Source organism: Tamandua tetradactyla, chromosome 2 (assembly GCF_023851605.1).
Source record: "Tamandua tetradactyla isolate mTamTet1 chromosome 2, mTamTet1.pri, whole genome shotgun sequence".
In the NCBI taxonomy this organism is placed as follows: Eukaryota; Metazoa; Chordata; class Mammalia; order Pilosa; family Myrmecophagidae; genus Tamandua; species Tamandua tetradactyla.
Window position 1 is genome coordinate 34,873,148 of NC_135328.1, and position 26,034 is coordinate 34,899,181.

Genomic DNA, 26,034 nt, shown 5'->3' on the forward strand with positions numbered 1-26,034 from the left:
AGGAGCCCTGGATCATTACTGAAATGTCACCACCTCAGTGAGGCCTTCTGTCATCTGAACTGGCAAGATGCCACCACACCCCTCCCCCACACCCCTCAACCCACCACTGCCCCCCAGTTCTCTAACCTCTTATCACCGCTTTGTTTTCCTCCATCCCACAGAGCACTAGCCAGCACTGTTATTTCTCTATCTGTTTAATGTCTGCCTGCCCCAAGTAGACTGTGAGCTGCATGAGGGCAGGGATTTTGTGGTGGTTTGTTTACTGCTGTGGAATGTGGAGAGCCATGCACAGCACTAAGTAGATGCTTGATAAATACCTGAATGGATAAATCAGCTTCATTTAGAAGACAAATGTATTTATTCATTTATCAGCAAATATTTGTTGAGTGCTCACTGGTGCCAGTCTCATTCTAAACACAGTGATGATTAAGAAGGTCCCTGCCTTCTTGGAGCTCAGTCTGATCAGGAGACAGACATTTAAGACCTTACATAGCATCAGTCCAGTGGCTGTGGGAACAGTTGACAGAGGGTACAAAACCAATCTGGGGAGGTCGGGGAAGGCCTAAAGGATCTATAGGCGTTAGCAAAGCAGAGTAGGGTCTGGAAGGTCCAGGAAGAGGGAATAGTATATGCAAAGTTCCTGAAGTGACAGAAACAAGCAAGTGTAGGGAACTAAGAGAAACCAGTGTGGCTTAGGCCAGAGCAAGAAACAGCCTAGACAGAGATGGTTGCTCTCAGGAATTTCAGACTTTTCCTAAGGGTAATAGGGAGTCTGTGATTTGCATTCTGAAGCACTCACCATGTGAAGAACAAATAAGAGGGGCCAGCTAGTGAGAAACAGAGATTGATTAAGAAACTATTCAGTCAACCAGGCAATGGGGAGCCATTGAAAGGTTTTGAGCAGGGCCATGTCAGGGAGAAGTCTATGCTTTAAGATGATTAATCTGACAGCAAGAGATGGAGCAGAGGAAGGGAAACAAGTTAGGAGGAAGAAATCAGGCTGACATTCATTCATTCATTCATGTATTCAGCATTCAACAGAAATCTGCTCTGGGTTTGGATGCTGTTTTAGCTTCCTTGGCTGCTCAAGAAAACACCATGCAGCTTAAACAATGAGAATTTATTAGCTCATGGTTTTGAGGCCAGGAGAAAGTCCAAATCAAGGCATCATCAAGGGGATCCTTTCTTCCCAAAGACTGGCATTCAGGGGCTGGCAGCCAGTGATCCTTTGTCCTGGCTCCTCTGTCACACGGCAATGCACATGGCAGCCTCTCCTTTCTCTTCGGGGTTCTGTTGACTTTCAGCTTCTTGCTTCCAGTAGCTTTCCCTTTATCTATATGACTCTCATTCTGTGTATAAATGACTCCAGTAATAAGATTAAGATCCATCATGACTGGATTGGGACACATCTTAACTGAAGTAACTTCATCAAAACGACCTACTTACAATGGGTTCACACTCAGAGGAATGGATTAAGTTTAAGACCAGGTTTTTCTGGGGTACAAAGCCACAAACCAACACATATCCTAAATAATTTTATTTTATTATTAAAATGGGTACTAAAGCTGGAGTCAATATGTCCTGAGACTCTAAGGGACTCTGGATCATGAGGCCACTTTTTTACCTGGACTTCTTGACATCAAAGGATCCTTGTGAGTTTGTCTCCTTTAGGCTTTAAATCCCTCATCACCTCAAGGAGGAAGCCAAACTAGATGATCTTTAAGGTCCTTCCCTGCTCCCCATACCCTACGATTTTATGTTTCATGATGGGATTGAGACGGCTCAAAACCTAGTGGCTTAAAAGTTCCCAGGTGAGATCTGACTGAGGAGTGGTGGAATTTAGGATTCATTTAATCCGTAGCTTTGAATGGGAGGAACTAAATGCTTGTCTACCCCACTGGGATGTAGGAGACATTGCTGGAGTTCTAGCTTGAAGCTTTGTTGGCAATAATGCCAGAAATAACCAGGTAACTAGCAATGGGGTGATTTTCTGGCCAAAGCAACCAAGACCTCCCCCTTCCTCCCTGAACATAAATGTGTGGCAGCTGTCCAACCCTACCACTCAAACCTAGATCCCTATTCTAGAAATCAAGCTTTGAACTTCAACAGCCTCACTCCTTCCAAAAAAGTTCATTGTGAGTGTTGGATCTGAGATGTCACTACAGCCTTTATGATTTGCCTCTTACAGTGGTGGGAAGAACTAGGTTCACTTTTAGACAACTTTGGGCACTGCTTTTGCACTGGCCCTGCGCTGGAAGTCTCTGTCCTCAGGAGTCACTCATATGATGGGGAAGATAATCCACACGTATCAAAAGAGAAAATACAAAGGGCAAAGTGCTTAAAGTCCCAAGAGTTTGGTATGAGGGAAAAAGACACCACATTTTATTGGTAGATGTGTCCCTGGAAGGCTTCCTGCAGGAGGTGGTATTTGGACTGCGTCTTAGAGGATAACTAAGGTGTCTTTCTCTTTCTAAAAAAAAAAGAAAGAAGGAAAAAAATTAAAAGCACAGGAAAAACAAACAGAAAACAAGACAACAAGCACTCCTATTTTAATCACCACCCAGAATGATTAACATTTTGTGAGGTATGTACATGTGTATGTCTATATAAATATGGATGAATGCATATGTACTATATGTATATGTACATATACGACTTCATGTTACTTTTTAAGTGTTCCCACACACAATGACCATTGTGAATTTAGTTGTGTCCCTCCAACTTCTTTTTAATACTTTCATGATACAAAATAGAAGCAATACAAAAAATACTCATTTTGTGTTTGTTATAATTTACATAAATGGTATCATACTCTATATGTGACTCCACTTGCTTTTTCCACCCTCATTATGTTTCAAGGAGGGGCCCTTCATTCTTGTTGAAGTACATGGCCTGGCCTCGTCTCTGCATCCTATGGGTGTACCATATTTATTCACTCCCGGGACGGTTAGTGTTTCCATGGATGGCGATAGCCAAGATAATGACAACCCAGGTAGAGGATGAGGCAGGAGCAAAGGCATCTGGAGGTAGGAAAGCAGAGCATGAGTGGGGAGGGTAGAGGCGGCTGGCAATGCCGCAGGGCAGAGGGAGGACAGGGTATGTGGTGGTAGTCGGAGGAGACCCCATGCTCCGGGCAAGGAGTTTGCTGTAGGTGCACTGGACATCTGGGATTGGAAGGAAGGGGCTCCCGCAGAGCCACCCGCAGGCCCTCCACAGTAATTCCATTTCTCGAATCTCAGGAGTCCTCTCTGGGGAGGCTTCTGTTCCTCTTTCCATTAATTGTCTCATTAATGACCCACTGAAGTCAAGTACCCATTGTTTTCCTGGCCTGGGACAGCCTCCCTGGCTTTCTTCCCCCGGGGGATTTGTAAACGTCTTTCCTTCCCCTGCTTTCCTTTGGCAGGCGTCCTTATCTAGTCCCTGCAGCCCCGGCCCCGGCTGGTGCTGTGGCTTCCTCTCCCCACCCCCGCGCGGCAGAGCCACCGGCTTTGCACACTCTCTCCCCCCATGTCTCTGCCTACCTCACTCAGTTTCCATCTATATGTGGGTTTTTTTTTCGTCTCTTTATGCATCTCTCCCTGTCACTTTGTCCCTTTGAATTTCCCTATCCCCCTCTTTCTAGGTGTCTTTCAGCATATCTCTCCATTTGTCTCATGGTCACCACATGTTTCTCTTTCAGCCTCTGTAAGTTTACCTATTATTTTTCTTTCTGGGTATCTGTCTGTCTCCATTTGCTGATCTTCAAGTTTGTGTGAGCATGTTATGTGTTTCTTTGTCTCTTCTCCTGTCCCTGTGTATATCTCTGTGTCTGTCTCTCTTTCTCCTTCTCTCTGTCCCTATCTCTGTCTCCCTCCCTCCCTGTTTGTCTCTGTCTCCTCTCTGACTCACATCTTCCCATCCACCCCTCCTCTCTTATGGGTCTTGGAACCCTACTGATTGACTATTGTGCTGTTTCCAACCCCTGCCTCACCACCACCGCTCGCTCACCCACTAGGTCCCTGACACCCACACAGGTCAAATTGCCTCCCTCCGTTGCTTCTCTCCCTAGTTACAGCTCCAGCCTCCCTTCGATGACAGCCTCAGACATCAGAGCTAGAAGCAGGCATGGTTCCCAGACTCCAGGAGTCATACACAAGTAAGTTGAAAAAAAAAAGACCAACACATAACCAATTTTTAATTTTCCTAGACAAGGGATTTTTTTCAAATGACCTACCTCCTTTTGCTTCATAATAGGAAGAATAAGTTAAAGCAAAACAGAAGTAGAAAGAGTAAGATCTAATATAGATAGTGCTTTAAGTTAAATAAATTTAAGATAACATTTGTTAAATTATGTTTACTTTGCCCCAAATGGTTGAAATTTAGTCAGGGACAAGTACAGGTTTTCTGGCCCAGTTGGACACTACTGATCTTTTCCAAGTCCCTCCTGATACCCATAGACAAATAAAGTGAGCTTGAATGGAAGGTAGAAGGGGCAAAACTGGCACCTCTCACTGGGTTCTTTAGTACCTTACAAGGCCCTTCCCAGAGTGTCTTATTTAAAAGTTAGTCTAAGTAGTCCAGTGGTAAAATTCTCACCTGCCTTGTGGGAGACCCTGGCTCGATTCCTGGCCCATGCTCCCCCACCACCCCAAAAAAAAAAAAAAAAAAAAGATTCAACAAATGGTACTGCAATAAGGTGATAGTCACATGGAAAAAGAATGAAATGTGCCCTTCACAATATAGCATACAAAGAAAAAAAGTTAGTCTCAGGTAAATCAGAATACAGGATAAAGGATGATATGGTCTATATTTTAAAATTTCAACTTCTATGTGAAATCAAAAGAAAAGATGTTTATTTGGTGCAAAATTTCTATTTTTGATACGACATTGTTTAACTTGTATGGTCAGTTTATTCGAGCACCATAATTACATGGAATCTTGAATAGGGAATGAGATCTTGTTTGTACAGGTTGGTGTGATAACCCAATATATCCCAGAGTAATTTGGGCAGAGAATGAAAAAGTATTTGCAAAGTCCCTTTGGGGGACTGGGAGCAAAGGAGGAAATATTAAACTTCCCTATCTAGGAAATTCCTGATATTCTCGCAAGCAGTGTTGAATAACCAATTCAATAGGCTGAGCCCTCAATCTTAGGGCTCACCCCTATGAAACTTATTCCTGCAAAGGATAGGCTAAGCCTACTTATAATTATGCCTGAGTCGCTCCCAGAGAACCTCTTTGTTGTTCAGATGTGGCCCCTCTCTCTCTAAGCCAACTCAGCAGATGAACTCACTGTGTTCTCCTCTACATGGGACGTGACTCCCAGGGGTGTAAATCTCCCTGGTAGTGTGAGACATGACTCCCGGGGATGAGCCAGGACCTAGCATCATGGGACTGGGAAAGTCTTCTTGACCAAAAGGGGGAAGAAGGAAATGAGACAAAATAAAGTTTCGGTGGCTGAGAGGCTTCAAATGGAGTCAAGAGGTTATCCTGGAGGCTATTCTATATATTATATAGATATTCCTTACTGGTTTATGGTGTATTGGAGTGGCTAGAGGGAAGTACCTGAAACCATTGAACTGTATACCAGTAGCCTTAATTCTTAAAGATGATTATATAACTATATAGCTTTTACAGTGTGACTGTGTGATTGTGAAAAAACCTTTATCCAGGGTATGGACAGATGAGTAAATAAATAAATAAGGACAAAAATAAATAAATAGGGGGGATAATGGGGTTGATTATCCCCATTATCAGTTGGGGTTGATTGCAATACTAGTGGCCAATGAAAGGGATGGGTGGGTAATGGGTATGGAATGTATGGGTTTTTCTTTTTATTTCTTTTTCTGGAGTGATGCAAATGTCCTAAAAATGATCATTGTGATGAATACACTACTATGTGATATTGTGAGCCACTGACTGTGTATTTTGGATGGACTGTATGGTGCATGAAGATATCTCAATAAAATTATTTTTTTTAAGTGGAGTTCAGGAGCTCAAAAACGAAAGATTGATTTACTTAAAAAAAAAAAAAAGTCAGTCTGGAGAACCAGAGTCTGAGTTTGAATCCTGTCTTGTGTTTCTGAACAAGCAATTTAACCTCTCTCTGTGCTTCAGTTTCCTCACCTGCAAAACAAGTAAAAGCTAACTTCTAAAAAACAAAGAAACAACAAAATATTATCTTCTAGAGTTACCCAGCATATAGTACAGGTCCAGTAACTGTTAGCCACTATTTTCATTATCTACCAGCAAACAAAGGGCCTTGGAGTAGTATACTGACATTCCCAGTAGAAGCCAAGGTGGAGCTCCCTTAAGTAGTATTCATGATTTTAGATGTCAATCAGGGGGGAGCCTGGGCCGGAAATGAGGATGCCAGTGGTTGTGGATGCCACATAATGGCAGTCCTTAGGAGATGCCCAGAAACTCTTTAGGTGGACTTACAAGATGAGGTTGAAGGCCTGAGTAAGCAGGTGTGAGTATTTATAGGCACTCTGGGCTACTGATATAAACGTTATTTCATTTGTATTCGAAGCCTGGCAGACCCATCACAACTGAACAAACATTTCCTCAACATCTGTTCTGTGCCAAGCGCTGTGTTAATCTGGGAATGCAAAAATTAAAAGAGCGGGGAACTTTCCTTCAAGGGACCTACCCAAGATTTACCCAGTGTTTGAGCTGTGTTCTGTCCCACAAAGGAAACTGCTCAGCTTATCCCCTGAGGTGGGGCCAAGTGCTCAAATACCTGAGTGAAGCCTGCCTGGAACACTTGTGATGACTGTTCCCTGGTAAGCATCACTCAACGGTGTGTCCAGAGAGGAAAGCAAAGGCATTTTGAAAGTGGAAATGACAGGACTTGGTGGTTTAAGGGATGAGGGGTGAGGGAGAAGGAGGCAAAGGTAGCTAGCTACCAATGTCCTGGCTCAGCACCTGGGTGGATGGTGAAGCCATTTGCTAAGAGGAACCACCGAAGAGCAAGCAGGTCTGGGGGCAGATGTGTGCTCCACGTGGGGCAAGCTGCGTCTGAGGTGAACATCCAAGTGGAGGTGACGCAGGCCTGGAGTGTGAGAGAGGAATGCAGGCCGAGGGAGGAATTAGTGGGATTTACCAGATACATTTAGAATAGGGATTCTTTTTATCTCAAAAAAAAAAAAAAACTTTAAAACATCCCCCAATACATTTGAAATGATTTTATTTTAAGAAAATACCATGGGGTAATAGTGAAGTAAGTTATTGTAGACCCATATTGTGGAATATTGTACTGCAATGAAAAAGAATGAATTTCTATACATATACACGTGGGTAGATGGTCATATGCTGTTGTATAGAAAACAGCAAGTTTCGGAATACAACAGAATAGTTCCCTAACCCCTACCCTTTAAAAATTATATATGCTGAGAGAAAGGTCTGGAAGGACACACACCTAAATGTTAAAGTAGAGTAAGGTTGGGAACTTGTGAGAAGATTCTTCTTTAACTTTTTACGTTTCAGTTTCTTTTGAAATTTCCAACACACCCTTCATAAGAAAGAAAGAAGAAAAACAACAACAAAAAGAAAAAAAGTTCCCAAATTCTCTTTGATCTGAATTTTTCATGGGACTTTGAAAGTTGTTGAAATGAATAGAGGAGGTGTCTAATTCTTCTGGCAAGTGTGAAAATTTCCATATCCAGGTTTTATTTTTGAAAGAGAGAGACCAGAGGAGAAAGAGAGGCAGAATGAATTGCTCCAGCATTACTCATCACTCAGCATCTCCAAACAGGTAGTCTCATTCTCATCCTTGCCACCATTGCAGCCCCAACACAAAGTAACAGAGAAACTCTTTGATAAATGTCAACCAAAGTAAAACAATCAGCTGAAAGCCATTTGCTGAGCTGTCTGACTGCCTTGGGCTCGAGGTTTTCCTTTATTCATTTATCATGATATATGGCTTTGGCCAACATACACACAGGAGAGAAATTGTTGACATGTGGAACCCAAGTACAGAAAATCTTTCATTCCACTACCCCCCACCTCCTACCCCGCCAGTTCACTAAATAAGTTTTTGTTTATTTAAAGACTACAGAGGATTTGGCTGTTAAGAACCAAATGCCTTTGGAGTGGAGTTACAACATAATTTATCATTTCCTCTGTTTATTAAAAAATCCTGCATCTTTGAGAAGCACATTTGCAGTGAGAAGGGGATTTTGGTCACTCACGAAAGACTGTTGCAAGGCCCTTGCCATGTGGCTTACTGCCCACCCCCTCAAAGTTTCCTTGATTGCTATTTCTATCCCCGTTCTTTCCCCACCAATCACTTTCGACTATATGATGGCCACTCAGAGTTAGTGAATGGGGCTTGACTGAGGACAGGTTAGCAGGCAGCAGATTGTCAGCTTTTTTCATCTTCAACCTTAATTCTGACTTTGAATCCTGACTAGCTGTTTTGCAGCTTACTCCACCAGTATGAGCAGAGAAAGAAGTGCAACCTTTATTACCTCTAGTATGGGAGTCTGAAAGGATATAAACAGCAAAGAAAAGTTGGATGCTGCTTCGAAAGAATTCGGCTAGGTCCTGTTGCTGCCAAAGTGGGTTCCCTCTGAATGCAGACAACCAGTAAAATTGGAATGAACCTCCTATTTTTGTACCCACAACATCAGAGACAGCAACTTGTGCCTGTGCACCACACATGCCTCATGGACAGGGGTCACATCTTACCCTTTTTGTATTTCCAGCATGTAGCACAGTACTTAACACACACCTGGTACTCACTAACTGTTTATGGAGGCAGTCGGATGCAGTGGGTAGAGTGTATGCTTTAGAATCAGGTCTCATATTTGAATTCCAGCTCTACACATGCTAGCTATATAACCCTGTGCTTTAAGAAACTTCACCTCTCTAAACTCTTCCCTCTCTGCAAATGAAACTGACAATTCTTATCTTGCATAGTTGTTTAATGGATTAGACATAATGAAACCCTCTATCACTTACTAGCTTTGTTACCTTGGACCAGTTATCTAATATTGTCAAATCTTAGTTTTCCCTTTTGTTAATGGAGATAATACTTTCAAATTTATTGTGACGACTAAAAACAATGCCTAGAGCAGTGTTTAGCCCATGGTGGCTATACTATGAGTGAATCAATGAATGAAAATAATTGGGGGGGAAAACCTAACAACTCAGTATCCAAAGATGAGTTTCCAGCACACCACTTGTCTGTCATCAAGAGGCAAGCCCTTGGGGATATGCACTTTATTACCAAATAAAGGTTGAGCAGAATGAGAGTGGAAAATGGCAGAGAGAACCATATAGCATTAGGAAGGAAAGAAAAAAAAAGAAGCCAGAGAATCTACTATATGCCACTCAATCATAACACACTATACGAATGCCTATTATGTTCCAAGAACTATGTCAAGTTCTGAGGATGCACAGACCAATTAGCAATAAGAACAATTAGAATTCAGGTAAAAGCAGTAGACTGTACTGTGAGAGCCAATAACAGGGGTCCTAGGTTAGGGGGAGAAGGAAGATTTCTCAAAAGAAGTGATATCCAAGCTGAGCTCTGAAGGATGAGCAGGATTAGCCAAGTGAGAAGTAGAAGAATGTTCTAGAAAGAGAAAACAGCATGTCTGAAGGCCCAAAGTCAAATGAAAAATACTGTCCTGGTTGCTTTATATAGAAGTCCTCAGAGATCATCAATCCAGACCAACTCCATCCTTTCCTTTATGGTTTTTATTCTTTCCAATTTATTTAGATTTTATACTTGAGTGAAAATGGGCCCCTAGCAAAGGATAGGTGAAGGCCACATCAGCCCAAGCACAGTTCAAAGCTAGGGATAGGGCCTGTCAGCTTGTTTGAAAGAAGGTCTCCAAGATGAAGAACAGGTGGTACTAAGCCCACCAATGGTCCTAGTCTCTTGGCTATGTCATAGTCAAGATAACGCCTTGAGTAAAGGCCTCTGCAGGTATTCTCTGAAGGTCACCCATGCCAGAAGGTCCAGAGCAGAACGGGGCAGGTAGAGGTTAGGAAGAGAAAGAGTTAGTTTGGGTGTCCCACTGGAGGGCAAGGCCTCACAACGAGCAACAACAGCGCAGGTTTCAGCCTTCTGTGCAGATGGGGTAGAGAGGTCTCAATTTGCCAACTCATAATATTCCCAGAAACTGAGCTCTACAGCATTGCTGGCTTCAGGTAGATTTTCATCCAAGGAGTTCTTTCGTTTTCATTGCCAGATGTCTATCCAGCTCTGCAACGGCATCGTCAGCCATTTGGCTGATCTGCAGAAACACAAAATGAGATAGACTGACAACTGAGGGTGTATAAAAGGATGGGGGGCAAATATTACAGAACCATGAACAGGTTACCTAAGGGTTAAGGAAAAAAAAGCTTATACTGAGTCCAAGTCATGTACTGTATTAAGAACTTTAGCAGTCTCATGAGGTCGATATTATTTTTAACCCCATTTTACAAATGAAGAAACTAAGGCAGCTAGATAACATGTTCAAGGATCTAACACAGCTAGAAAGTCAGCAGTGACAAAATTTAAACCTAAATAGTCAGATTCCACAGTCCGAAACTCTTAATCATCAAATATGATACAGAGATGACAGCTTATCTATTCCTTAATGAATTCTATCTGTCCCTAGAATTTTCTATACCTATATAAAGTCCTCACACTGATCCATAAGAAAAAAATTAAGATCCTAATAATTAAGACTATTTATGGCAAAATAAAGCTAAGGTGAGAGAGCAGGGTGGCAGATGTCAGAGTCTCGGGTGGGAAGATCCTGGACCTTCTTCAGCAGAGCTGCTTTAGGCTAGGGGGGTGAGGGTTGAGGAGTCGAGGTCAGACGTGATTGTCAGGATGGAACCTACAATTGTTTCATTCTCACACAACAAAGATGAAACATTTTTATAATAATGTTTTAAAAAATCTGACCCCCCAAAAAGTGTATGAAAAACAATTTATGTTCCTACTGTTAGAAATTTAGACAGTGTCCAGTCTTCTACTATTATCAACATATCAACACACATCCTTATAGATAAGACTCTTGACAAATTCTTTTGTATAAATTCCTATGTCACTGAATCAGAAAAGTATGGCTTTTGCTATATACTGCCATATTATTCTCTAGAAAGGCAATACAGATTTACACAAAGAATAACTTAACATTTTCTGTGGAGTGTGGAAGTAAAACCAATACTTCCAAGATAAACAGATTTTTAAGCTTACATTAAAAACTCTAGATAAAGTGTTAAGGCAAAATATTTTAAAAGTACACGTATCCTAAAAATCCTGAAAGAAAGTCCCCTTGGGGGAATGGGGAGAAAGGAGGAAATATTAAACTTCCCCATTTGGAGAGTCTCTAATACTCTCACAAGCAGTGGGGATAACCAAACCAATATACTGAGTCCTTGATCTTGGGGTTTGCCCCTATGAAACTTATTCCTACAAAGGATAGGCTAAGCCTACTTAAAATTAGGCCTAAGAGTCATTCCCAGAGAACCTCTTTTGTTGCTCATATGTGGCCTCTCTCTCTAAGCTACTCATTATGTGAACTCGCTGCCTTCACTCCTACGTGGGACGTGACTCCAAGAGGTGTAAATCTCCCTGGCAAAGTGGGACAGAAAGCCTGGGATAAGCCAGGACCTGGCATCAAGAGATTGAGAAAGCCTTCTTGACCAAAAGGGAGAAGAGAGAAATGAGACAAAATAAAGCTTCCTGAGAGATTTCAAACAGAGTCAAGAGGTTATCCTGGAGGTTATTCTTATGCCTTATATAGATACCCCTTTTTAGTTAATGGTGTATTGGAGTGGCTAGACGGAAGTACCTGAAACTGTTAAGCTGTGTTCCAGTAGCCTAGATTCTTGAAGACAATTGTATAAAGATAGAATGTTACAATGCGACTATGTGACTGTGAGAACCTGGTGTCTGATCTCCTTATATCCAGGGTATGAACAGATGAGTAAAAAATATGGATAAAAATAAATAAATAAATAAATAAATAACAGTGGGGACAAAGGGTAAAATAAACTGGGTAGATGGAAACACTAGTGGCCAATGAGAAAGAGGGGTAAGGGATATGGTACATATGAGTTTTTTCTTTTTTCTTTTTATTTCTTTTTCTGGTGTGATGCAAATGTTCTAAAAAATGATCACGGTGATGAATATACAACTATGTGATGATATTGTGAGCCACTGATTGTGCACTATGTATAGAAAGCATGTGTGTGAAGATTTCTCAATAAAAAAAATCTTGCAAGAGATTTTAGGCAGCACATACCAAGAGCCTAAAAAATATGCATTTCCTTTGTAGTAATTCTATACTTGGGACTCTATCCTAAGGAAATCATCTCAACAAAGATTTATGTATAAAGATGTTCACTGCAACCTTTATAATAACAAAAACATTTTAACCAAACTAAATACCCAACAAGAGGTCTTATGAAAGTGAATTATAGATAACCACAAGATAAATTATTTTGCAGCCATTAGGAACGGCTGTTTACAAAGAGTTTTTCAAGACATCAGAAAATACTAGTGGTTTTAGTGTAAACAGAAAATAGAAAGCTGGATGCAAAATTGCACATATACTATATATTCTCAGCCATGTTAAAAACTATATAGTTTAAAAAAAAGAAAAGGAAAAGAAAAACTCTAAAATGTTAACAGCAATTGCTTCTGGGATGGGGAATTATAGGGTGAATTTTTCCCCATTTGAAAAAATTTCTGTACTACAGATTTTCAACAATGAGAATACATTACTTTGATACTCAGCAACAAATAAATAAATTTAAAATATATATATTTAATGAAGCAACAATTAGCTGTTAGCTTGTCTATTTGAAAAAATAAAAATTCCAGGTCAGTGCCTCTGCCAGGGAAAAAGAGCCAGTTCCTTGTCTGCCTTCCCAGGATATTCCATCTCTTCAGTGTTTGTGTTGTTTCTGGGTGGTAAGTGTGCTTTGTGAGTATGCTTGGTTCATCTGACTGCTCTTCCTTTTTCAAGGAGCAATGAGCTCTGTGGTCCCTTAGAGTGATAATCAGACCTGCTGAGTGGAGTACCTGGCAAGCCCTGGAGGTGCACACACTTACCACCTAGAAGCAACACGTAAGGAAAGGCAAAGTGTCCACTGAAGAGATGGAATATCTTGGGAGGTAGACAAGGAGTTGATTCACTGGAGTCATGGCCCACTCTTATAGAACTTGATTAATGCTCAGTAAAGGCCTACTCTACAAACCTCCTCTTTTAGATGATGCAGGGGGAAAAAGAGGGCAGAAGAGGGTCTAGCTGCCAGGAATTTTAATGGGTTTTCTAGGAGGACAACCTCTTTTTACAGAAGAAAGACTCCAAGGAGTCAAGCAATATTTCCACAGTTACAGGACACTGGAAATCAAGTGCAGAACAACCTCTTCCTAACTCTGGTATTCATATGGGGTAAACTGAGAAGCTGCAAGGTCATTATTTTCCATGTTTACCTTCTACAGAATCATCTGGGGAGCTTTTTAAAACTACATTTAAAAAAAAAAAATTTCCAGGCAGATCTATGGAATCAGAAAATGAAGAAGCAGGGCCCAGGAATCCATCTAAAATTCTCCCCCAGGTGATTTTCATGGCTGGTCTATGACTAGCATTCTAAGTGCTAGTCCAAGAGAAGGGGAGAACTAGTCAATTTACAGCCTTCTCCAAATGTACTCCTTGCCTCCTGCTTCTTTCCTCCCTCTTCACTACCCACCCTGTCCACACACCTGTTCAATCTTCCTAAAATATACTTTTATCATGAACAGGAAGATTCCTAAGTTGAGTGCTTTGGGCAAACCCTTCATATTATAGTAAACACGACAAAGTTTATTAACTAAATACCGGTAAATTCGTCTTCTTATCTCAGTTGCCACTGGTACCATTCAGGTTCAGACCATCATTTCCTGGTCGGATTTCTGCAAAAGTCTCCTGCCACCAGTCTTGTCTCCTACAATCGTTTCTACTCTGCCCACCCTAGTCCTCTTTCATAACACAGATCTGATCCCCCACCTCCCCACTCACAGCTCTCTAGAAAAATCTTTCAAGGGAGTTTTCAGAATCATCTGAGGAGCATTTTTTAAATGCAAAGTCTGTGTCCCACAGCAGTCTGACTGAACTGATTTCTGAGAGTGGGGCCCCAGATAACTGTATTTTGTAAGGACCCTCAAATGATATGATGCTGTGGGAGAACAGATTACCGTTTAATAAATATTTATTCCCTTCCCCAGTTCTCCATGAACATTTACTTCTCTGCTCCAATGATCCTAGGTTTGGCCCACATGACTTGCTTTGGCAAATCAGATGTTAACAGTTATGACCTCAGCAGGACCTTAAAATGTGCTTGAGTGGTTGGGCTTACACTCTTGGTGTCTATTGATGCCATGAAAAGATGCCCTGGGAACACTGTTGACTCTGTAAGTGAAAGATAGGTAAAGCAGACTTGAACCCATTTCAAAATCTGGAGCCAAGTCCACCAAGTCCATCCTAAGAGAGTAAACCATAGCTGACCCATAGAAACAAGACCAAGAAATAATGCTTACTGTTGTACATCATTGAGTTTGGGGTAGCATTACTGTAACCACAGATGACTAATACAGATACACAGCCAAAGTGAAAACCTCTGGGTATGTTAAATTTTAAACGCCTCAATCTGCTATACAAGACCTTCTATTATCTGGCCATTCTGTCTTCTCCTTCCATTCCCTAGTTTCATCCTTTGTTCAAGTTACAGTGATCTAATTGAATAACGCTCTTTTACATCACCATACTTTTGCACATGCTATTCTAATCTTTACCCCCATCACTCGCTATTTTACCTCAGTATTTCCCTTAAGACTTGTTAAGTCCACTTCTCAGCACAATGAGTGAACTATTAATGCTCACTTCTTAGCACCCAGAAAACTAACAACTGATGGGAAAGCATAGAATGTAGGTTCTCCTGTCTGGTGTTTGGGCAAATTATTAACTTCCTTGACTTCAGTTTCCTCACTACCTAGCTCACAGTTTTACAGTGACAAGAATAAATGAAATAATGTAAAGCATTCATTTAGAGCTTGCACATAGTAAAAGTTCAATAGTATCTTTTCCTTCTCTACAGTTCCAGAGTTTAGCACAGGACTAGGCCCAGAGTAGGAACTCAGTCAATGTTTAGCATGTCAATGAAAGAACCAGGATTTTCTGTTTAATTTTCCTCACTTCAGACATAAAATGATTCCCTGGGTTATACACATAAATGAACACTGGCCCGCTGGCAACAGTACCTGTTTCTCTATGAGCCTGATGGTGTCCTCTGAGGTTTTGTCCTTTGATTTCTTTAGCTTATTCATTGCATTAGCACGAACCTTCCTTAAAGAGTCTTTGGCTTTGTTGGTGTTCTGTTTGGCCAGCTTCACCAGCATTTCCCTGTGTTCCCTGGTTACTCTGATAAAAGACAAAAGAACATTCAACAAAATTATCTTATACAATAACTGCTGGCCTAAAATTTAACATCACTCTCTATTGGTTCAGCACTTTTTAACTTTATTCTCTGTCAGTGGGTGACCTTCATACTGGCACATGCCCTTGGGCATGCTCGGGGTCAAGTACAGTTTCTGGTGAGTTAGGTGAGGACAACCAGTAAGAGCATTGGTCAAAAGCATGAGTCTAGGCAGACCTGGGGTCGAATCCTGACTAAGCCATTTATTAGCTGTATAACTGACTCTCTCCAAGCCTCAGGGTTCCTGTCTTTCTAATGGAGGTTATAACAGTATCCGTCTTAGGAGGGAAATAGGAAGATTAAATGAGAAGATACATACAAATTGTTTAGGGTTGAGCCTGGCTTATTTTAAGTGTTCAATAAAAGGAGGCAAATATTAGCTATAACCTTAACCCATTCTCTCCCATTAAGAAAGCAATGCAAATGAGTGCTATAAAAATAGCACCATCTCTAAATCACTGTTAGCAACTTTCAGAATCTTAACTATTATTTTAACAAATTACTTGTGAATTGCCTAAAAACTGATCAAAACACAACATGGGTCTCAACATCATATGTAAGAACCACTGCACCAGTTAACTTCCATAAAGTTACCCATCATAATATCTGGCAGTTTATTTTTTATAAATAAATGTCAGTTCATTTTTTACTATTAATATCCTTATAAAAACAACGAGCACATTGAGGGCCTACTATAAACCAAATGCTGGGACAGGCACTTTGATTTCTTTATGTTGATATCCTTATGAGGCAACTATTATCATTCCTATTTTACTCACCATAACAACCCAGCAAAGAGCACAGCATGTTTTTCCTGCCTTCCTTTCTTCCTAATGTACAAACTGAATGTCTATTATTTATCAGAATCAGAATGAGCACTGAGGGATGATGAACACAGCAGTCCTTTGTCTTGCTTTCAGGGAGTTTGGCTAGGGTGACAGGTAAGGAGAACTTTAAAAAATAGAGTGTAAGCAGTGCTATGGTAAGGGAAGTAGGGAAGTACAAGGTGCCACAGGAGCAGAGAAGAGGAACACTTGATTCTAAGTTTGGGGAGGGGGCAGTAAAGAAGATTTCACTGAAGAAATGATACCTAAGTAGTCTTTAGGTTTGTTTACTCATATTCTAGTTCTTATCCTTCTAGGCACATAGCAGGAATGCATCTCCCTACTCCCTTTGAAGCTAGGTCAATGAAATGTGAGCAGAAATGACAGATGTCATTTTAATAGCCAGTATTGCTCTATCATATTTTTTCCCTTGACCACAGTATAACTTGAAACGGAGTTTTTATCAGCTTGGATCCCAGAGTGACTAATGATGAACAGCACTTAACATACAACATGAGCAAGAAATAAACTTTTGTTGTCATAAGCCACTGAAATTTTGAAGTTGTTTATTACTACAGCACAGACAAACCTACCCTGACTCATACACCAAATTAGGATCTGAAGAACAAGTACAAGGTATCAATATTGGCATGGGAAGGGGGGATTTCCAGGCAGAGGAATGAGCATGTTTCATTTGAGCAATTAGCTGGAGTACAGATAACAAAGAATGGAGGGACCAGAAAAGAGGCTGGAAAGCCATTTCAGAAGGTCTTGAAAAGTCATGAACCCCATTTTATAGATGAAGAAAATGAAGCCCAAAGAAGTTCAGTATCTTATTGAAAGTCAAAATTAAATTGGCCTGTCTCATGGCCTTAGATGACAAAATTCCTCTGTCCTCATGGGTCCTAAAATGAACATCACTGGTGTATGTTTCCCCACCCTCAAAATCTCCTTGATTCCTGCTGCCTAGGGACAATCCCAAGTTCTGGGTACCTGTTCTTTAAGAAACAGTGATGTATAAGTGTTAAGGATTTAGTAGCAATCTATCTGATACTCTCTCCTGATAAAATGAGGAAAAAAATAATTTTGAAAAAGGAGAATCTCTGAACACAAAATGTATAGCTATATTATAAATACATCCTTCTGAATTCAGCTATTTAAAGATATCTTCTGTTTGGGAAGACAGAAGAATAAGATAGGCTGAGTTCAACCCTGCTCCAAGGAACAGCTAGAGAAGGGACCGGAGGACAAATAAGATTGCGATTACAAGGTGTAAGTTACCTGGGAGAGTCTTCAGTACCACATAGGGAAGCCCTGGTTGCAAAAGCTGAGGAACTGAGAAGCAGAGAACCGGAGACCATCCGGCTTATACAAGCAGCCTAACGTGGAAGCCCAGAGTCCTCAGGAGTGCAGGGACAGGGAGACAGACACTAGGAAGTAAGCCAAGTCGTGTTCCTTGAACATGCTACCCTCACCAGCACAGCCTGCCACCAGACCCATGACTCACCCCACACCCCATGCATCTGAACCCCATCACCAGCCCCCTCCCTGTGCTCCAAGTGCCCCACCCCACCAACCACTTGTGATCATACCCACCTCACACTCCCACCCCAAGAGCGTGCACACCTTCCCCAGTCCAACCCACCTTTCCTGCAAAAGTGCAGAGTTGACCTCCCGAGCCCTACCTCACAGTCCCTACCCCCCACAGGAGGTCGACAGTGCAAAAAAGGCTGCGGACACTTACCTCCATACCCAGGGCTATACCTGCCCCCAGCCCTTACAGTCACGCAACCTGCCTCCCAGCTCTGCACACATGTACATCAGTTTATAACCCTCCCAGGGATGCACATGTGCACAGCCCCCCGTCATACCCCCCAGCTCTGGGCAAGCACTGACCTGAACAGCTGGGCCACATCCACCCCAGCCCCAACCCACACAGGGTTGCAATGGCAACCTGCTGCCCTGAGCCCTGCACATGTGCACAAAGGGCCACGTGCCCTAAACCAGAGCACACCAGGGCCCTGTCCCTCAGACCCATGCACCCACACAGCCATATCCTCTCCACTGCTGGGCGCCCACACTGCTGGGCGCCCACACTGACAGGCACCAGCGAACATCCCCAACCCATGCCTATACTTGTGCTGCAACACATCACTGCACTGTTGTGTTCTGTCCCATGCCCTGCATTCTGCTCCACATACATCCTGCAAACATAACACTTTAGACTACTGAACGAAATCAACTTCCAAAGTAAACCAATCAAGATATTTATATGCTGCAAAGACAGCAGAAGATCACTAAGCATATCACAGTGCAGACAGATACAGCCCAGCCTAATGACCAAATTAAAACACCAGAGGAGACACAGGCACTGGAACAACTAACCAGAGATGTTCATATAACTCTTCTTAATAATATAAATGGGATGGCAATGATATAAAGGACATCAAGAAGACACTAGAAGAGCATAAAGAGGAATTTGAAAGAATAAATAGAAAAACAGCAGTATCAGAGATTAAAGATGCTGTAGACCAAATAAAAAACATACCAGAGACACACAACAGCAGATTTGTAAAGGCAAAAGAAAGAATAAGTGAACTAGAAGATAGGACAACTGATTTCGAACACTCAAAACCACAAGTGGCAAAAAAGATGGAAAAATTTGAATTGGATCATAGGGAAATGATGGACAAAACAAAGCACACACATATAAGAACCACTGGTGTCCCAGAAGGAAAAGAGAAGAGTAAAGGGCTAGGAAGATTAGTTGAGGATATAATGGGGGAAAACTTCCCAACCCTTATAAAGGACATAAATATGCAAGTCAAAGAAGCCCAATGAACTTCAAATAGCATAAATTCAAATAGGCCTTCCCCAAGACACATGCTAACCAGTCTGTCAAATGTTTAAGAGAAGCAAAAAATCCTGAAAGCAGCAAGAATAAAACAATCTACCATATACAAGGGAAACCACGTAAGACTACTTAACTGACACTAAGGAGGCGAGAAGGCAGTGGTGTGATATATTTAAGGTTCTGAAAGAGAAAGACTTCCAGCCAAGAATTCTGTACCCAGCCAAACTGTCCTTCAAAACTGAGAGATTAAAATCTTTACAGACAAACATATCCTGAAAGGATATGTCAACAAGAGACTGTCCCTACAAGAAATACTAAAGGGAGTTCTGCCTGTTAAAAAAAAAAAATGAAGACAGGAGAGGAAGGTCTGGAGGAGGGCACAGAATTGAAAAGTACATAGATCTGACAAATAAAATCCAAAAGATAAGATGGTGGACTCAAGAAACGTCTTTTCAGTAATAACTTTGAATGTTAACAAACTAAACTTACCAATTAAAAGATCTGATTGGCAGAATGGATTCAAAAATATAAACTAGCTATATGCTCCTTACAAGAGACTCATCTTAGACACAAGGATACAAATAGATTGAAAGTAAAATGATGGAAAAAGATGTTCCATTCAAGTTGTAACCGAAAAAAAGCAGGAGTGGCTATACTAATATCAGACAAAATAGACTCTAAATGTAAAGACATCATAAGAGACAAAGAAGGACAGTATATATTAATAAAAGGGACAATTCATCAAGAAGAAATAACAATCATAATGTTTATGCTTCCAATCAAGGAGCTCCAAAGTACATGAGAAAGACACTGGCAAAACTGAAGGGAGCGATAGATGTTTCAACAATAATAGGAGAAGACTTCAATATACCACTCTTCTCTATAGATAGAACAACCATCAACAAGGAAATAGAGAAGTTTAACAACTTGGTAAAGGAATTAGACCTAACAGACATATATAGGTTATCACACCCCAAAATACCAGGATATACATTCTTCTCTAGTGCTAATAGAACGTTCTCCGGGATAGATGATATGCTGGGGTACAAAACAGCTCTTTATAAATTTAGAAACACTGAAATTAATGCACTTTCTCTGATCACAATGGAATGAAAATGGATAGTAATAACCAAAAAAGAGCAATAACTTTCACAAATATATGGCGATTAAATAGCACACTCTTAAACAACCAGTAGGTCAAAAAAGAAATTGCTAGAGAAATAAGTAGCTATCTGGAGACGAATGAAAATGAAAATACAACATATCAGGACTTATGGAATGTGGCAAAGGCTGTGTTGAGGGGGAAATTTACGGCTCTAAATGCATATATTAAAAAACAAGAAAAAGTAAAAACCAAGGACTTAACTGCTCACCTGGAGGAACTTGAGAAAGAACAGCAAACTAACCCCAAAGCAAATAGAAGAAGAGAAATAACAATGATAAAAGCAGAGTTAAATGAATGGGAGAACAAAAGAACAATAGAAAGAATCAATAAAACCAAAAGTTGGTTCTTTGAGAAAATCAATAAAATTGATAGGCCACTAGCAAGACTGACAAAGAAAAAGAGAGAGGATGTAAACAAAATCAGAAATGAGAAGGAGTGCATTACCACAGACCCTGAAGAAATAAAAGAAATCATAAGAGGATACTATAAACAAATATATGCCAACAAACCAGACAACATAGATGAAATGGGCAAATTCCTGGAAACACACAAACAAGCTACAATGACTCAGGAAGAAATAGAAGATCTCAACAAACCAATCACAAGCAAAGAGATTCAATCAGTCATCAAAAAATCTTCTTACAAAGAAAAGCCCAGGGCCAGATGGCTTCACAGGAGAATTTTACCAAACATTACAAAAAGAATTAACACCAATCCTGCTCAAACTTTTCCAAAAAGGAAAAAAGAATACTACCTAACTCATTTTATGAAGCTAATATCATTTTAAAGATATCTTTAAAGTAAAAATGATATTGCCTGCCCATGCAAAAAAAAAAAAAGATATTGACTACTACCATCATTAAGCTCTTCTATGCTAGTGAGCACTTTAAGTGTGTTATCTTATTGGTCCTCACAGCAACTCTTCAAACAAGATTTTAACAGCCCCATTTTCCAATGAGGAAATTGAGGCCTACAGATGGTAAGCATGAGCTTGTGTGACAGAAGTGGGATTCAAACCCAGATCTTTCTGGTCTGTATTCTTTCTACTAGTGCATGCTGCCTACTCCCTGTAATCTATTTCAAATAAATCATGCACTGCTGCCATTACTTCTGCTTTTAGGTAGAAAGCTTTTTAAAGTCAGTAATATGAATCTTGGGACTCAGAACAAAACTACCATGTCAAGGGTTTAGGGATTTGGATCAGATCTTATTACTTTTATGGTTTTTAATTCATTGAACAAAATTCACGCTGGCATGTTTAGGTCTCTTTTTTGTTCTGTCAAAGAATATGTCAGTATAAAGAAGGAACAGGAAAATTAAAACTTGATCTACTGATTCAAAAAACTTAATCCTGCTGAAATACTAGAGAATAAATGAATCTAAGTCAATAAGAAAGAAACCTCTTAAAACTTCTCTAAAAGACTTTATTAAAGTACTTGAATCTTATGTTTCATATATAATTTGAAATAGGTATCCCGCTGTAAGACAATCTTTAATAAAAGATAAAAAAATAATCTAACCTTTCATTACATTGCTACATTTATATTTTAAATGGAAATAAATCCATATATTCTGAAAAATATAGATTGGGAAACAAAAAATCTTAGGGTAAAAAGCTGTATAAAGAAAAAAATCATAATATATGTAACTTGGCCTTAATAAAATGTATTATTTTGCATTTATTAATGCAAATGTGACACTATACTATTAATACCAGTTTCCACATAAAATAATGTCCAGTTATTGGCAATCACAAAAATCTTAGTTTCAGGGTACAAATACAGAGGCAATAATCAAAAGAATACTCTAAGGAAATGGTGACGGGGTGTAGTGAGGAGGGGGAGAGAAGACAGGAATGGAAGGGAATGCTGGGCACAGGAAGAGGTGAGAGGAAGAAAGGTATAAGCCTACTGGCTAGGGATGCTGAACTGAGTGGTATCTAAAATAAAGACCAGAAGCAATGTAGGGTGATGGAAAGGCACTGGTTTTGAAGTCAGACAGACATGTTTGACTCCCATATCTATCATTCAGATATTGACTAAATTTGGGCAAGCTACTTAATCTCTCTGAGCCTGTTTCTCATCTCTAAAATGAGGATAATAAAGGCAACTTACAGGGTCATTGGAATAAGACACAACAACGTAAAGTACCAATAAAGGAAGCAGAACATAGTAGCCTTTAATAAATGAGAGCGTGCATGAATGTTTTAATCAAATATACTTACTTTCTCATGAAACAATGAGGGCACATCTGTTTTGGAAAAGAAATATATAGTGAAAATATTTTAATTCCTTTCCAAACCAGTGATTAATACATCTGATCATCTCCATCTCACATCCATGGGATTCTGTGAGTATATGCTAGAGTTTGTATTCCAGGCTCTGGACTTAGCCAACTGGTTCTGAGCATCCACTTTACAATCAGCATGCATTCACTCATCAAGCACTGGCTGAGGACCCCTTGCCTCAGTGCCAGATCCTGGATGAGGTGAAGAGCTCCAGGGAGGACGCAAGCCTGCTCTAACTTCTCCAGAGGCTCACTCAAGTGTGAGAAAGACTTGTCCACCACTACTTAGACAGAGTGTCACTGACGGTAGGACAGAGGGACAGACTCTGTGTGAGAGGAATACTCAGTACAATTCATTCTGCCTTGAGATTTAGAAAATGCCTTAAAGATGCATAACAACTTGTCAGCTGTAGAAAAGAGGAAAGAGTATCGCAGGCAGAAATAAGGTGGAAAATATAAGGGTGGGAGAGCATGAGACTGAACAGGGTGCAACAGGATCAAATTTGTTTGGCAGGTCCGGAGTTTCAAATTCTCCTTTAGTCACAAAACCCTGACTTCAAAGAAAGCCAAGGTAGAGACCCCATTTATAAAACAGATAAAAAGATCTACTCCATCTGATGCAGAGGAAGGGAGTTAGCCAACCTGGTTAACTTCTAGGCCTAACACGGTATTCACTTGAATGACCTTGAGCAAATTATTTAAAACTCTCTAAGTCTTAGTCTTCTCATTTGGAAATAGGAATTAAAAAATAAAACAAAATACCCAGCACCAACATTTCAGAGTTATTATGAAGATTAAATGAGATAAAAGATGGAAAGTAGCCAGTACAAAGCCTGGTAGTGAACATGCTCTCGGAAAAAATAAGCTGTCAATTATTGTTGTTTATGTTTTTGCAACTCCTGAGGAATCTTCAAATAATCAAGATATTATTCATAAAGGTTTCTATCAAAAGGGAAATGGAAGGGCCATTTATGCTTTAGCAAGAAGACTTTTTGAGATCTGACTAGCAATATAACATCTTCACATACATTTTAAAATTCAAATGCTCCCAACATGCAGTCCTGAAATTTTCTCTTATCAGTATTAATTAATTCAATTTATACTCTCAACAATTATTTGCTAGACATCTATTATGTGCCAGCCACTATGCCAGATGCAAGGGATGTAGCAATAAACACAACAGAACTCGCCCTGACATGCATGAGCTTAGAGTCCGGCAAGGAAGGAAAGCATTAAACAAACACAAGCATAATTAATCAATAGTTACAACTGTAGTAAGCAGCATAAACACATGGGAGTTATATTAACATAATCAGCAGGGGAAAAGGTTCTGACCAAGCTTTTCTTGGGACTCCAGGAACTGAATATGGAGATATTTCAGTTAAGATGAGTAAGACAGGATGGCACAGAAGAGATCACTCCCACCAGAGGGAATGACGTGTAAAATAAAGGCATTTTTTTTTCCAGGTGAGAAGGAAGATACTGCTCTTTAAGGACTAATTAAAAAGGCAATGTGGCTGGAGAAGAAAATGCAAAGGGGACTGTCCCAAAGAAGCAGGCTTGAGAGGTCGGTAAGGGCAAGACCATGTAGATCCTTCAATATCATATTAAGATTCCTAACAGACTGTTCTAAGAGCAATTTGGAACACCACAGAGGAGTTTTGAGTGGAGCAGAGGAAATGCAATCAGATTTGTATTTTGTGTAGACAGCAATATACAAACTGGACTTAAGAACATGGCAAGAGTATCCCCAGGAGCCTTTAAGCAGGAATATGAGGAACTCAGGACCTATTCTGTAGCAGCTTCTTGGCTGGGTGATGAAGACAGCAGCCTTTTCCGCTAGGGTCACAGAGCCTCCCAGCATAAGGCAAGGGTTTTGGCTGAGCTAGCAGGGTCACACTTTGTTTGTACAAACTCCACTAGGCAGGTCTTCCAGTAACATCCTGGATGGGGGCCTCCCTACAAAATTCCTTGAACACGCTCCCATGAACAATAAGAAGAGGGCATGCCCCAATGGTAACTCACATGACAGAGAATCCCACTGACTGAAATGATATTTCCTATTGTTTCAATGAGAATGGGACACATACAAAGCTATACACTAGGTCTATATCAGAGGAAGCCATGCTCAGCTTGGGCAGTTACAACAAAAAAAAAATTATGTCAGGCACTCAACTTCAAACAATCTATAGTCACATAGAAGGGGCATTAAAAGGTGGAAAAAACATGCTTTAGAGCCACAAAGACCTAAATTGGAATCCCATCTTGCCACCTACTAGCTTTAGAATTCTGAATATACTATTTAACTTCTGTGAATTCAGTCTCCTCATGTATACAATGAAAGTTAGAATTATACTGAGGGCAGAAGTGAGGATTAAAGGAAGTGACTGGCAAAAGCTTATGCACAGTAGGAGCTCAATTTGGGGTAGAAGCATTATTACTCTCACTACAATCTCCAGAACTTGGAATGATAGGATGTGAGTGGTGAGGGAGAAAACAGTCAAAATGAATTTAGTCACTTGAAGCTTGCGATGTTGAGTGGATGATGAGCAGAGAGGGAAAGAATAGGAACAGAGGAGAGCAAAAGGCGGGGGTGGGAAGTTATGGCTCCAGCTTCTGTGAGGAGCACGCTGAGGGAGAAGGAAGCCATACTTCTAGGGGATGACCCATCAGAACACATTTTTGATAGCTCCTCTTAGAGAAAACTTTGCCATCTCCTCACTAGGCTTCTGTGAGATATCTCCCCCATCCTTCACCAAGTAGAATCTCAGGTCTGTGATCGGCAGCAGACACATGCCCTGCTTTATGGCTGCTGGTAGGTGCTGCCTAATGCCTTGAAGCTGCTTTGCCCTGAAGGAAATGTTTTTGTTTATGCAGTCCAATCAGATTTCCTATGCTGCTAGGCACAGACCCCACCCTTCCACCCCCGTTGGCTTGTGTCCTGAAGACATCAAACCTTCTGTAGGTACCCTTTTTTCTTTTTCTTGTAGGTGTCCTTTTAACCCATGAGAAATCACACATGCCTACTTTGGAACAACTTCCACCACTAGCAGTAACTTTAGTTCTCGCTGGGGACACACTGGCCACCTGTTTTTTAAAGGACTGTCTTGTAAATGGGGCCTAGCTAAATCAGACACACCACCCTAAAATAAAGTCCAGCAGTGATGAAAAGAGAAAGGGAGTTGTGGTCAGAGGAAAGGCTTTCAAGTCCATTTCAGCTGAGTGGCTGTGATAATGTCGCTTGGCTTCATCTTCCCTGTCACTCTAGATGGATGAAAACCTGACTGAGTTCAGGAATAAGTCAACATAACTCTTGCCTCAGTTCCAATGTACATAAAGAAGAGCAGAGGAACGGTGGCCAAGGCAGACTTGATATCCAATCCTATCTGACACTTATGAGCTGAGTGGACAATTAGCTTCACTGCTCTGAATTGTAAAGGTTGTCTAGGGAAGTATTTA

General features: G+C 40.6%; 1 protein-coding gene across 8 annotated transcripts in view; it reads right to left on the bottom strand.

Annotated features, from left to right (window-relative positions):
* Nucleotides 1-1,133: 1,133 nt before the first annotated feature.
* MRRF (mitochondrial ribosome recycling factor) overlaps nucleotides 1,134-26,034 on the bottom strand; it is an 81,003-nt gene continuing 56,102 nt past the window's right edge. For 5 of the 8 annotated variants that reach the window (XM_077142898.1, XM_077142890.1, XM_077142906.1 and 2 more), the window contains 3 exons: nucleotides 15,232-15,391; nucleotides 2,813-3,020; nucleotides 1,134-2,470 (listed from right to left, as the gene is read on the bottom strand). In XM_077142898.1, coding sequence (XP_076999013.1) covers nucleotides 2,814-3,020; nucleotides 15,232-15,391 — 367 coding nt within the window. In that variant the 3' untranslated portion in view covers nucleotides 1,134-2,470; nucleotide 2,813. Of the gene's footprint in view, nucleotides 2,471-2,812; nucleotides 3,021-7,151; nucleotides 10,226-15,231; nucleotides 15,392-26,034 lie in introns of those variants that run through there. The other 3 variants (XM_077142924.1, XM_077142931.1, XM_077142913.1) reach the window with 3 other exon arrangements.